The sequence below is a fragment of the Lampris incognitus genome, chromosome 14 (assembly GCF_029633865.1).
Source record: "Lampris incognitus isolate fLamInc1 chromosome 14, fLamInc1.hap2, whole genome shotgun sequence".
In the NCBI taxonomy this organism is placed as follows: domain Eukaryota; kingdom Metazoa; phylum Chordata; class Actinopteri; order Lampriformes; family Lampridae; genus Lampris; species Lampris incognitus.
This window is the reverse complement of record NC_079224.1, coordinates 19203249-19217369: the sequence shown is the minus strand read 5'-3', so window position 1 is coordinate 19217369 and position 14121 is coordinate 19203249. Positions and strand designations below refer to the sequence as shown.

At 42.3% G+C, this 14121-nt stretch overlaps 1 protein-coding gene across 1 annotated transcript in view; it reads right to left on the bottom strand.

The window, feature by feature from the left end:
* Positions 1 to 883: 883 nt before the first annotated feature.
* LOC130123874 (sodium channel protein type 4 subunit alpha B-like) overlaps positions 884 to 14121 on the bottom strand; it is a 46002-nt gene continuing 32764 nt past the window's right edge. The window contains exons 17-26 of the mRNA XM_056293191.1: positions 12671 to 12788; positions 12286 to 12440; positions 11615 to 11788; positions 8857 to 8979; positions 7851 to 8123; positions 5493 to 5546; positions 5264 to 5405; positions 4719 to 4819; positions 4205 to 4475; positions 884 to 2918 (exon numbers count right to left, since the gene is read on the bottom strand). Of these exons, the coding sequence (XP_056149166.1) occupies positions 1675 to 2918; positions 4205 to 4475; positions 4719 to 4819; positions 5264 to 5405; positions 5493 to 5546; positions 7851 to 8123; positions 8857 to 8979; positions 11615 to 11788; positions 12286 to 12440; positions 12671 to 12788 (2655 nt within the window). The 3' untranslated portion in view covers positions 884 to 1674. The remainder of the gene's footprint in view (positions 2919 to 4204; positions 4476 to 4718; positions 4820 to 5263; positions 5406 to 5492; positions 5547 to 7850; positions 8124 to 8856; positions 8980 to 11614; positions 11789 to 12285; positions 12441 to 12670; positions 12789 to 14121) is intronic.

Sequence of the window (14121 nt, the reverse complement as noted above, 5' to 3'; positions counted from 1 at the left end):
ACAAAGACAAAAGAAAAAACTCAGACCACCAATGGTAGAAAATGAGGGTGAATACTGGTGCGGCCTTCTACAGACAGAAAGCTGTGAAAATGGACAAAGCATTTTCAAGTGATGCTGATGCAGCTTGTTTTATGTTTGACAGGTAACTAACTGAACTACTCATTTTGTTCACCCTCATGTCTTTACCATCTGCTTTTCCTTGTGAGCCGTTACTTTTTCTGGTCAAATACTGAATACCGTACATGAGTGGAAGCGATAGTGTACTAGATGAGTCGTCACATCTGGTCGAGAGGCTCAGCTGCACATGCACTGAGAGGTGGCAGTAGAGAACAGTGTCGCATCAGTTGTTTCACAAGGTGAGGAAGAACCATCCAACCATCCATAGGGAAACCACTGAGTGAACCTTTAACCCAATTATCTAAGCCGCATATTTGGAAGGGAAAATGAAAGTGCGAGTTAAACAAAATGTCCAATAAACAGTTAATCACATTGCTGAGCAACTGGTTCAACTTATAGGAATAATAACAGTGCTCATCAAATAAATGACCGGCCAGCACAACCGAGTAGTTGTAGATAATCAGAAATCATTATCTATCAATTATCACAGTCTAAATGAGGCACTAAGGTGTTTTTGTTGTTTTTGAAAGGATGGGTTGAAGGCTCATGTTGGTTTGCCCGGTAAGACACCATTGTAAAGCTCTGTCTAAATAGTAGTCCAAAGTCTCCAAAATGAGGCCAATGAGCAAAATGATACCATAACTGATATGCGCGATGGAAAAAACTAGGAAAATAACTCACAAGCTGTAAAAAAAACCCCACAATTTTCCTTTAAAACCCCCTTTAAAAGGCTTAGGATAAGTAGCTAATGCAATGTTTTGATTTGTTAGAGTATCTGCAAGCTCAGAGAAGCTAAATATAATGTACTGTATATCAAATATGTGTTTGGTGTAGTAGCCTGCCAGTGACCTCTCCTTTGCTAATAAAACAGCCTACCAAAGCAGTTGCTATCAAGCTGAATCAGACATTTTTTTGATTATATGCACAGATCTTGTTGACAGGAAGAGTAGCCCATAGAAAGATGAGTAAAATAAAGAGTTGCTGCATATAAAAATATTATAACTAAAATGTCTGGAAAACATGCATTGTTATATAGCAAACCTTACTTCCTGTCTGTACCTATTAGTATGAAATTAATGTAAGTTGTGCCTTCTATGAGCTTTGTTTTAAGCCATTTATTTGTTATGAAGTAAAGTTCATAATAAATGCTAATGCACATATCATTATTGGTATGCATAAGTTAACATTATTGTAAGTTAACATTATTGTAATACAAACCATTTTTCCATTTATGATTCCCTTGGATATAATAGTTAAGTACGAAATATCTGCCAAATGATGACTCATTCTGAAAAGGAAAATGGATTCAAGAAAACCACTTAAAAGCTTTTCTTACATAGAGGTGGCATCTGTATGTCTAACAGTGTAACATATAAAGGATTATTCAGTTGAGATATTGGCTGTGAGTTACATAAAAAAATGTTTCCACTTTTTTTAACTTCCAATAGGAAAATGTTTACCTCTTTGATAATGAGTTTCTTCTTTGTTATATTTTCTGCTGTAAACAAATCAAACAAACAAAAAACCCCAGACAAACATTCTCCTTGTAAGCAAATCTCAAAGAAAAGTCTCCTCGTAATTTTCACTTGAGGGTCCTGGCTCCCCAAGTTCTGAGTCTCTGTATACAGATCTGACAATCTGAGGGAGGTCACTTGCTGCCCTGGTCACACTGTCATAAGATGGTGGTGAGGACATCAGGGTGGCTTCTGTTATCTCCACATGCTCCACCCCTGCAGGTCCATAGTGCTCCTGTATCATGGAGGCTATAAGGCCTACTTTTTCGGGAGCGTTCTCCACATCCACCACCGTCTCTTGGTTGATTTGTCTGTAGAGGTAGGATGCCTGTTTCATCTGCCGTCGCACCAGATGCCTCCTATAACACCTCTGGATGATGATGGCAGACACCTCCTCCTGTTTGCGGCGCAGCGTGGAGGTGATGGGCTCATGAGAGATCTTGGAGGGGTTGGTCATCATGAACTTCTCCTCCATTTGCTGCTTGAGAGCATCCATCTCACCCGACTCGCCCAGGACGCGCTTGGTAAAGGCAAACAGGATGTCCAGACAGTGAATCCTATCCCCACTGACCATGGGGAGGTCCATGGAGATGAGCTTGATCTTGTTGGGCTTGGCGATGCGCAGCGGCTCCGACAGAGTGTCAGCAAAGCTCGAGAGCATGGAAAACTCAATGAACTGGGTAGCCTCAGAGTCAAACTTCTCCCACACCTCGTAGAACATTTCAAAGTCATCTTCGCTCAGTGGCTCTGTGCTCTCTTCTGTGGCAACACTGAAGTTCTCCAGAATTATAGCTATATACATATTAACAACAATTAGAAATGAAATTATAATGTAACTGACAAAGAATGCTATCCCGACTGAGGGGCTGCCACAGTTTCCCTTGGTGTTAGTGCCAGTATTAACAAAGCTGTGATCACACTCATCAGGAGGGGCGGCCATGATAGGGCTCAGTAGGTTGTCCCAGCCGGCAGAAGTGCTGATCTGAAACAAGCAGATCATGCTGTTCCCAAAGGTTTCGAAGTTAAACATGTCATCAATCCCATCTTGTTTTTTAACATAGGCAAAGTTCGCCATACCAAAAATAGCGTAGATGAACATAACTAGGAAAAGGAGGAGGCCAATGTTGAACAATGCTGGCATTGACATCATTAAGGCAAATAGTAAAGTCCTTATTCCTTTGGCTCCACGTATAAGTCGAAGTACACGTCCTATCCTCGCCAATCTGATTACTCGAAACAGGGTCGGAGAAACAAAGTACTTCTCGATGATGTCAGCAAGAACAATCCCTGAAAAGAGAGGTCAAAATCAGAAACAAGACAAAAAGAGACCACATCGTACCAAATTTTCATGGAACTGATGAAGTTGTTTGACGTGTTTTAACCTTTCACAGGCTTAGGTGAATTCTCTAATTTGTTGCATAATTTTGTAAAATAGCCAAAAAGAAGTGGTAGACAAGGTAAAACAGTTTTTTTTTTATTTGCATACTGACCTTTTCAGTCAAGTCAACTCAGATTTAATTGTATAGCCCTAAATCACAATTTAGTCTCAGAGGGCTACACAATCACATTTACAATTAAGAATAAATGAAGTGAAGTCACAGCATACATCAAGGTATGCAGCAGCAAACTAATTTAAGTTATATAAAAAAAGTAATAGCTTCAGTGGGATAATAAAGCATCAATTGATATTTTTACTGTTATTTTCAAAATATAATCGTAGTAAGTAGGGCAAGGAGTGGGAAGTGTCCATCTGGTCAATGAGCCGCACTTGAGTTTAAAAAGTAAGACACCCTAAACCCCCTTTTTCTCCCCAATTGTATCCGGCCAGTTACCCCACTCTTCCCGAGCTGTCCCGTCGCTGCTCCACCCTCTTTGCCGATCCGGGGAGGGCTACAGAGTGGCCAGCCACTTCTTTTCACCTGACAGTGAAGAGTTTCGCCAGGGGGACATAGCGCATGGGAGAATCACACTATTCTCCCTGGTTCCCCCTCCCCGAGTCCCCCCTGAGCAGGCGCCCCGATCGACCAGAGGAGGCGCTAGTGCAGCGACCAGGACACATACCCACATCCGGCTTCCCACCTGCAGACACGGCCAATTGTGTCTGTAGGGATGCCCGACCAAGCCGGAGGTAACACAGGGATGCGAACCGGTGATCCCCATGTTGGTAGGCAACGGAATAGACTGCCACACTACCCGGATGCCCTGTCAGAGGACAAACTTGTGCTTAATTAGATGGGTGCACCCATAAGTCAGACAGCCTTAAAAAAACAATTTGTACAAACAGTGTGGAACGATAACCAGCATCTGTCATTATTTGTGTTGTGATTATTGCTGTAAAGCCACATAATGAAAAATATCCAAGAACCACAAGGCCCTTCCAGGTGTCCTTCTCATGGAGAAAGACAAACTCTTGTGACATTTATGATTTTTTCTAAACATCAGTCATTGTTCACCTTATAATAATCACCAACTGACATTCATCATTCATCTACCATTTACCACTTTATCACTGCCGACAGGTACACCCAGTATCCACCACAGACACAATCTGAAATCATAGCTTGTCCACCCACCCACGATGGAGAGGATGATCACCACAAAGTCAAAGATGTTCCATCCAACAGTAAAGAAGTAGCAACGGAGGGCAAAGATCTTGATCAGGCATTCGGTAGTGAAGATGACGATGAAGACCAGGTTTATTTTGTTGAGGATGGACTCCATACGTTCCGACTGTTCATCAGTCTCCACCATCATGGTCACCATGTTGATGATGATTAGCATCATGATCATGATGTCAAAGGCTTGCTTGGACACTAGATCAAAGAAGAAGGCTTGGAGGATGTTCTAGGACGGGGAAGCATAAACAACAAATTAGTCAGTAATACGTGGTCAGAAATGATGATAAAGATGATTAATAACATCAGTATGAAAATGTTATCAAGGTTAGATGACATGCCGTCTTAGGGGTTATTCATACAAGAAAAAAAATGATGGAAGAAGTGAATGATAACATGCATGGACATGAATGAATAACACATTAGATATGCATCATGTTTTTATTCCTTTATTTATTTATTTATTTTTTACCGTAGGCCTTGGTATAGGCTTTTGAGGCTTTTTAGATCCTAACTTCTTCATTGCGTTATAATACTTCTTCTGTTCTTCTGTCATGAAGATATCCTGTCCACCTAAGTATAGCCGAAAAAACTTCACATTATTTTTACAGCAAAAAGAAGAGATTTAAAAAGGCTTCCATTCAACTCATTTCTGCTGTATTTGATGTTATTCAATGTTGATTTAAAATGAAAAAAAAACAGGATGTAACATAAAACTTTTGCCTTTAGATCCAGGTCAAATAGTATTTGCACACAATTCTTCGGGTTTGTTTCTAACACACGAGTGGGGCTTGCAACAGAGGACAGTAAAACAATTTTGTGAGATGGTTCGGTCAGTCACATTGAAGTGCTGTGTTTGAGAGCCAGCTTAATATGTTCAATCGTCGAATGACTCGAGAATTGTCCTGATGCAGTAACGTCCACCGCTCTCGTACCACAAGCAGTTTACTATAAATCCTATGAATTACTTGCAAATGCCAATTGACTTAGGTCTGGCTGCCATGTTGTAGGATATACTCATCTTTCGTTTCTGTTGATTGAAATTGTCAATAATCACACCAATGAAGAGATTGAGGGTGAAGAAGGAGCCAAATATGATGAAGATGACAAAGTATAAATACATGTAGAGGTTGATTTCTCTGATGGGTTGCTCCTCCACCTAAAGAACAAACAATAATTACTATAGGTCAGTACGTTACCCTAAGGCTTAAGTGCTAATGGCATGGGAATAAATAGACATACTTACTCCTCTTGAATCAACAGCTGCATACATTATTTCCATCCATCCTTTGAATGTTGCCTATGATACAATATAATATTATATATCAATAGTGGTTTTGCAAGTAAATGAAATTATTATTATTTTTTTTTTTTCACCCCCAATTGTACCTGGCCAATTACCCTATTTTCCAAGCCATCCCGGTTGTGCTCCATCCCCCGCCGATCCAGGGAGGGCTGCAGACTACCACATGCCTCCTCCGATACATGTGGAGTCACCAGCTGCTTCTTTTCACCTGACAGTAAGGAGCTCACCAGGGGGAAGTAGCGCATGGGAGGATTACGCTATTCCCCCCAGTCCCCCCCCAAACAGTGCCCCGACTGACCAGAGAAGGCGCTAGTGCAGTGACCAGGACACATACCCACATCTGGCCTTCCACCTGCAGACACGGCCAATTGTGTCTGTAGGGATGCCCAACCAACGTGGAGGTAACATGGGGATTCGAACCGGTGATCCCCATGTTGGTAGGCAACAGAATAGACCACTACGCCACCCGGACACCAGTAAATGAAGTTATAGAGAAAAAAATAAATAAATCATTCTTAGCATCAACCATAGAAAATGGTGAGGGGGTAAAAGTCATTAAGTTAAGACATCATTAAGTTGTTCTACCATCCTCTGAAACCGTGGCTAAAGAACAGCTCTCTCTTCAGACCATCCTCTTTCCCACGGCTTTGATTTAACGTAAACACAAATTAGTTCATTTTCTTTGCAATAAGCCTTACTAGCAATATCACTCATGCAAGTTTTTTTTTTTCACTGATATACAGGTCATGCTCGCAGGCAAACACAGACCCCACTTTCAAATTTAACTGATTGGTCACGCATTACACCTCCAAGGCCCTGGGCATCCACGTGATTGGCGCCCATGACCGTCATCTTTTAGTGTCATTGGGTAAGTATGACGTGTACTGTCATACAAAAAAATCGTTATGTCAATATCATTTACAAACCCCCCCCCACCCTTTTTATCCCTAATTGTACCCAGCCAACTACCCCACTCTTCCGAGCCATCCCGGTTGCTGCTCCACCTACTCTGCCAAACCGGGGAGGGCTGCAGACTACCACATGCCTCCTCCGATACATGTGGAGTCGCCAGCCACTTCTTTTCACTTGATAGTGAGGAGTTTCGCCAGGGGGATGTAGCGCATGGGAGGATCACGCTATTCCCCCCAGTCCCCCCCCCCCAACAGATGCCCTGATCGACCAGAGGAGGCACTAGTGCAGTGACCAGGACACATACCCACGTCCGAATTCCCACCCACAGACATGGCCAATTGTGTCTGTAGGGATGTCCGACCAAGCTGGAGGTAACACAGGGATTCAAACCAGCGATCCCCGTGTTGGTAGGCAACGGAATAGACCGCCACACCACCTGGAAAGTGGAAATCTTAACAGACATTTATATCTTAATGGACATTTATTTACGTGTAAATCTTTGACAGTGCCACTTTAATTTAGTGGATTTTTTATACTGGCAATTGATATAATTACATCTTATAAATAGGAAAATCTAAATGTTGCCTATAGTTTGATGTAAATTGGACAAATTTTGCTCAAGTAATGGAAAAAGAATCCGTGTCCCCCTTTTTTGTTGACCTTGACCATGACCTTGAGCCAGTTTTGTTCCAAATGTAATGGCCACCTCCTGGGACGGTACGCCTATCTGTCATTTTCATTTTACTTGAGCCAAAAGTTTTTCTGTACACAAACAAACTGCCCCGGTTAGTGTAATCAGCTCAGGGCAGATTGAATTTTATCTATACCCACACAAAAACACACCAAGGAAGGAGTGGGCGTGATCAGAACTGTGTAGATATGGGCATGAAGACATTCTGTAAGATGTTTTGTTTTTAACACAACGTTTTTATCCTGGTGTTTTCAAATTGTGTTTTCTTAATACTACACTGGCTGTTGTTTCCTCAACCAAAATCTCCATCTTTGCCTCTGTGCCGGAGGAAGCAGCATGGGTTTTTCATAAGGACCAAAAACAATACCCTAAATGGGTGTTAGTGATGTGTGTGTGTGTGTGGGGGGGGGGGTCTTGGGGTCTTGTTATTTCTCAGCAGCCCCAAATGACCAGCTGTATGAATATCAGGAAACAGACTATTTTTGGATACAAATGAAAGCTTTGACTGAGTAAGGTCAATGGGATTACCAGATGAACCATGTAAAGCACCTTGCTGATTGGTTCACACACCTGATATTTTGAGTGGTATCCTTCAAGTGAACAAGCTTGATGCACACACTAGACCAAGAATAGGAACACTGCTAAGTGGTTGATGGATGCTGCGAACTCAGATGAGAGCTGTGACAGATACTCACCACTTGCAGAAGGGAGAGGTAGCCGAGACCGACATTGTCAAAGTTGACCTTCACTCTTGTCCAGTAAAACTGGGTGTCATTCATGGCTTGGCAGTCAGACTTGTTGTTGACTACGGAGGCATTGTGGATGAAGCCCGTTCGATTCACACATTTCCCGAACTTGCCAGCAAACAGGTTAACACCCATGATGCTGAAGATCAGCCAGAAGATGAGACAAACCAGCAGCACATTCATGATGGAGGGGATGGCTCCGATGAGAGCATTTACCACCACCTGATAACAAAACACAAACAAACGCATCCTTTTCACAGCTCTGTGCTTTGAAGGACATACATGTCACCAAAGGTCACGTATCAATCCTCTTAACAGTCCGTCTATATCAGTACATCCTTGAGGAAGACAAAAGAACCATTGCTTGTACATTCAACCTATGCTACTCTGGCCAGCAGCGACAGCAATCAAAATGACCCAGTGAGTAACTCGTACAGTCCCAGTCACTACAAACCTTTCTTTGTTTTGTTTGTTTTTTTAACCCCCCCCCCCTTTTTCTCTCCAATTGTACCTGGCCAACCCCCCCGCTCTCCAAGCCGTCCAGGTCGCTGCTCCACCCCCTCTGCCGATCCAGGGAGGGCTGCAGATGACCACGTGCCTCGTCCGATACATGTGGAGTCGCCAGCTGCTTCTGTCCACCTGACAGTGAGGAGTTTCACCAGGGGGACGTAGCACGTGGGAGGATCACGCTATTCCCCCCTCTCCCCTGAACAGGCGCCCCGACCGACCAGAGGAGGCGCTAGTGCAGCAACCAGCACACATGCCCACATTTGGTTTCCCACCTGCAGACAGGGCCAATTGTGTCTGTAGGGATGCCCAACCAAGCCGGAGGTAACACGGGGATTTGAACAGGCAATCCCCGTGATGGTAGGCAACAGAATAGACCGCTACACTACAAATATGTCTATAAGAAGAATGGATGATATCAATGCAAAGTATTAAAAATGCTCCTCACCCGCATGCCCTCAAATCTGGACAGGGCTCTTAGAGGCCTCAAAGCGCGGAGGGTCCTGAGGGACTTGATGGCAGCAAAGTCTGAATAGCCCAGCGAATTTGCCACCAGGCTTATCAAGGACACCTATAGAGTGTAGAGAAAGTAATCCAGCCTATGATACTCAGGTATCAAACTTGAGCTTTTAAGTCAACTCCAGTTCACATTGAGACCGTTGGAGGAAAAATCGGAAACGGTCTTGTGTGATAAAGAACACAAATTTTTTTATTGTTGCTGGGTTAACACCAGAGACATCCTGGAAAATATTCATACATAATGTGCAAATGACTATCACATCCAGATTCTTATCGACACCATGTAGTCAAACAGAATTTTATGCATAGTATAAACAATTGTAATATTTTATAAAAGAAAAAATTAAAGTGAAAAAAAGAAAAAGCGATCCACAATAGATGATAGAAAAAAGGTTGCAGAGCTATATTTTAGAGTTAATTATATATCATATTTATATGTATTTTGGGACATTCCACAGTTAGGAACACAGTGGCTTAATTTGAGTAATTTGGATTTTTTTTTTGAGGTTGTTAAATCTTTTATCAAATTTAGACTTCCACTCTATTCTACATCCAAAACAGACAAAACAAAATGGTATTCCGCTGTTGAATGGCCCTTGGATGATAGCTATGAATGAAAGTGGTATGATACAAATGTATGTAGATATAAATAAATGGCAGCGTTTCATGTAGTAATGACTGGTGATGACAAAACACAGACAAGTATGCACATATGCACATCCAGGGTACATGCATACATACTCAGCTATATATACATACAGAACATATGTATATATATCAAATAGAGTGAGGTTTTATAAAGAATTTTAACAAATCTTTCTTTGCCGAATTTGTTTCACAATTTTTTCATCCAGGTGATCGAAATAACTTTATGCAAACAATTTCGGGCTGTTAAGGTCCCAATGATCTGTATTTCTTTATAAAAGTCTATTTAGATGGATTTGTCCAATATATCTAAAGAAGATACTCAAATCGACTAACTGTTCAAAAGACAACAGAGGTCTCTGGTGCCGAGGCGAGTAATAGTAAAAGCGTTGTAAAAGGAAAAAATAAGCTGGTACTTTTGTAGGAAGAAGGAAAGAGGCATATATATATAGTCAACATTCTCTGCAGTGGACAACAGGGCCGGTTATACACCCTAAACAGTTAGACAATATAACGTGTTACACTCATTAGATGAGTAGGACACAGTAATGTGGACATTGATTCAACCGGTACATTTCTAAATTGATGTGAAGAAGAATGCCTGTTTAACAGTGTAATTTATCTCCTGACCGTTTCCTAAGTAAAGCACACGGCAGATCTTCTGTAGATAAACCTGAGAGTCATACATGGTAGTGCATTTGTATTTGATATAAAAGCCAGGGTGTGGTATTCAAGAGGGTGTTTGCTTTGAAAAAAGTCACGTTTCACACAACGCTTGTCATTTTCAATAAGCAATTATTTCTTTGGGAAATGACATGGTGGCTTTTTATATCGAAATAGAAAGCACGAGTGAGGAAACACAGAAGCATTTGTGATGCAGATGTAAGTTTCCCTGCTGGCGGCCCATACTCACCTGGGACCCGACTAACTAGAACTTACCCTAACAATAGAGCGGTCTGTGGAAATCTGTGTAACAGCGGGTGAAATCAGAGGAGGTCAAGTCAGGCCACGGACTACAGCCCTTGAGCACTAAAGACCTCTAATGAAGGCCTTGGTTTGTAATGATCATCACTTCAACGATGCTGCATACTAATAGTAAATACCAATGTGAACAAGTTTTAGGACGATGAACCTTGTGTAAACTGAAGTCAAGCGGTTTTGTAGCAACTTTATAATTTTACAGCTGCACATCAGAGTGCTAACTTGGCAAATTATCATCAGTTTGTTTTAACTTGACCGGGGGACCGGATGTCTTTGGGTTTACTGCACTGGGATGATTCTGATCATGTCAGTTAACTTCTTACGTTTTATAATATGTTCAAAATTCAAATTACTTTTGTTTGATAATCTGAATCGTGCAACGCATGATGACTTTTTATTTTAATTTAAACCCCCCCTTTCCCCCCCGCCCCCCAACTGTACCTGGCCAATCACCCTGCTCTCCAAGCCATCCCGGTCATTGTTCCACCCGTCTGCCGATCCGGGGAGGGCTGCAGACTATCACATGCCTCCTCCGATACATGTGGAGTCGCCAGCTGCTTCTTTTCACCTGACAGTGAGGAGTTTCACCAGGGGGACACAGCATGTGGGAGGATCACGCTATTCTCCCCAGTTCCCCCTCCCCCCTGAACAGGCGCCCCGACCGACCAGAGGAAGCGCTAATGCAGCAACCAGGACACATACCCACATCGGCTTCCCACCCGCAGACATGGCCAATTGTGTCTGCAGGGAAGCCCCACCAAGCTGGAGGTAATACGGGAATGCGAACTGGCGACCCCCGTGTTGGTAGGCAACGGAATAGACCGCTACGCTACCCGGACGCCCCCCCCAGATGATGACTTTTTAGTGGTAATTTTAGTGGTTGGTAGTTATGTAGTATAATATTTACATTAAAGCATTTAACCATAATATGTCATTCTTTTGCCAAAATGAGATGTACTGTAACATGGTTAAATATGAGCTGATAGAGCTTAATTATTCCTCTGTTACCTTATAAACTTAGTTATGTAAATGCTGTAAAATGCCAGGCAAAGTTCACTTACATCCACGATAAGAAAGTCAAGCCAGCACCAGTAATTGGTGAAATATTTCTTGAAGCCGTAGGCAATCCACTTAAGGAACATCTCCAGGACGAAGATGTAGGAAAAGACCTTGTCTGCATACTCCAACACCACCTTTACAACCTTTCTCTTCTCAATGTAGATGTCTTCAAATGCCTGCACACATCAGTGGGACAACAGAAAGCAAGAAAATTGCATCAGGATAATGTGCTAAAAAAGACAGAATAACGGGAGACACAATGACAAGTGAATAAAATAGAGGTGTAGCCATCGTCGTGGTCATCACTGATGGCACAACGTCATTATAGCAATATTTTATCATTATATAACAATGATTAAAGTCAGGGAGGAACTGTTTTTTGTTTTTTTTTGCTTTTGTAACCCAACACAGTGAAGTAGAATGAATTATTTAGAAACCAAGTAAGAGTTAGGGGGAGAGACTTTTGCATTTCAATGTTCAAAGTCAGTTTTAAATCTTCGCATCTGAAGAAGAATGGACTTTGGTGGATGCTGCAACACTATAAAAGGAAAACATACAAGGCACTGTTATGAGAAACTTTCCAACAACTGCCACTGTGAAGATGCAGGCATCGTATAAATATAAATGAAGCTAAAATTTCACATTGTGGCAAAACGGCACGGAGAGACATTACCAGCGCTCCACTGCTAAGCAGAATCATGAAGATGATGAAGGTCTCAAACCAGCTGTGCTCTACGATCTGGTAGCAAGTCTTCCTCAGTCGCCACCAGGCCTGGCCCAAACCACGAGTGGTGTCGATGTTACAGCAGTGACAGTGCCGGACGCAGACTGAGGAGAAATACACATAAATACCAGAGCGTATTGACTCCTGTGAGTTGACAGTATTGCTTCTGACGGATTAACATCTAGAATATTCTGAAAACAAAATACTCCCCAATATATCAGTGGTGGTGTCATATTTGTTGTGGGGACTTGTTCAACAATTTGTTTTAAGAAACTTGGAAAGGCTTTTTCGAAGATTTGTTGAAATAACAGCTACTGTCTGATTTAATACACACATTCAGGGAAGCAGTCCTCTGGCTCCATCGTCTCCTCAGCCAGCTCAGAGAAATTATCCCGCTCCTCTCCAGGCTTCCTTAGATCCACTGTGCTGCCCTCCGATAGGCTGACCTTCTCCTAAAAACCAGAAAATCGAAGAAAGTCACAAGGTTGCAACTCTAGCTCGCTGTAATGTGCCAATTAATCTCCTCTCCATTATGTCACATTAACTGCATTCATCTCAAGAAGATTGAATGAGTGCTAACGAACAAACAAAACGATCTGAACCTGGGTTTTTGAGGTCACGGCTTTATCAGAATCACTCAGCATCATCCAGCCGTTACCCATTTTTAATAGCATGCAATATACTCTCATTTTTTAAATGTTATTTTCTTTTAAAAATCGTTTTTGTAAAGTAAAAATAATGATTTTAAGAACTAGCTAACCCAAAGGCGGTTCACCCTGTGCCATCCTCCCCCCCTCCACACCACCACCAGTACAGTTCCGCTGTTTTGATGAGATTTTCTTGCATTATAATGGCAGCATATTTAACATGATTTACCAGGATTATTGAAACAGAGGTGCAGTTTCAATCCAATAAAATGAGAATGTAGCATAATCCAGCATAAAAAAAACAAAACATGTGTATGATCAAAAACAAGATTACTGGCATCACCATTCTTAACGTCCAAAGACAGAGAAGGGAGGATGTGAGTCAGCGTTCAATGCAATAGTGATAATCCTTTTATCTGCCATTTGCACAGCAGTGCCCCAGAGTCCCTGTGAACAGCGTTTCAATTGTTCCTTTGTGTTTCATATGTTATGACCCTGCAGTGTTTCAGCGATAAAATATTTTTTCACTCTGGTAAGAATTAAGCACTACTATTCCAATTACTATTACCGTTGCTAAAATTACGATTCACACGTGAACACGCACACATCCAAACAACCCAACAGACAAGGCGTCACACCCTATGGAGAAGGTAAGGGCCACATATAGTTATGCACTGACGTGCATTTAACATGAGATAGTTTCCCCTCGAAGTTAACTTGAAACTTTGAGAAACTAGGACATGAGTCAAGAAACAACTATCAAACCATCTCGGCAGGTTTTACATATTCATGGCAGAGTAAAATTTCCCCCCTCCCTAATTTGTCAGTAACCACAGACTGCCTTGTCATTTTGGTGTGTGTTTAAAGCCCTACACGTGTAAAATATATCCTTCTTTACTGCTGAGCAGCTGCTGATGCCCTGTTAAGCTGATGGATGGCTGGAGAAGGCGCCCCCCCCCCCCCATTTCCCCTGATGCCTAATTCTGATGTGGTGGGGAGGGGAGGGGAGTGCGGCAGAGAAAGAGGGATGGAGCGAGCCAGACTGCAGCCTGCCCAGCTCAGCCTGGCCCTACCCAGCTCTGCTCAGCTCCGTCAGTTTAATCTGCTCTGCTGGGCCAGGCTCCACATCTGGCTCACT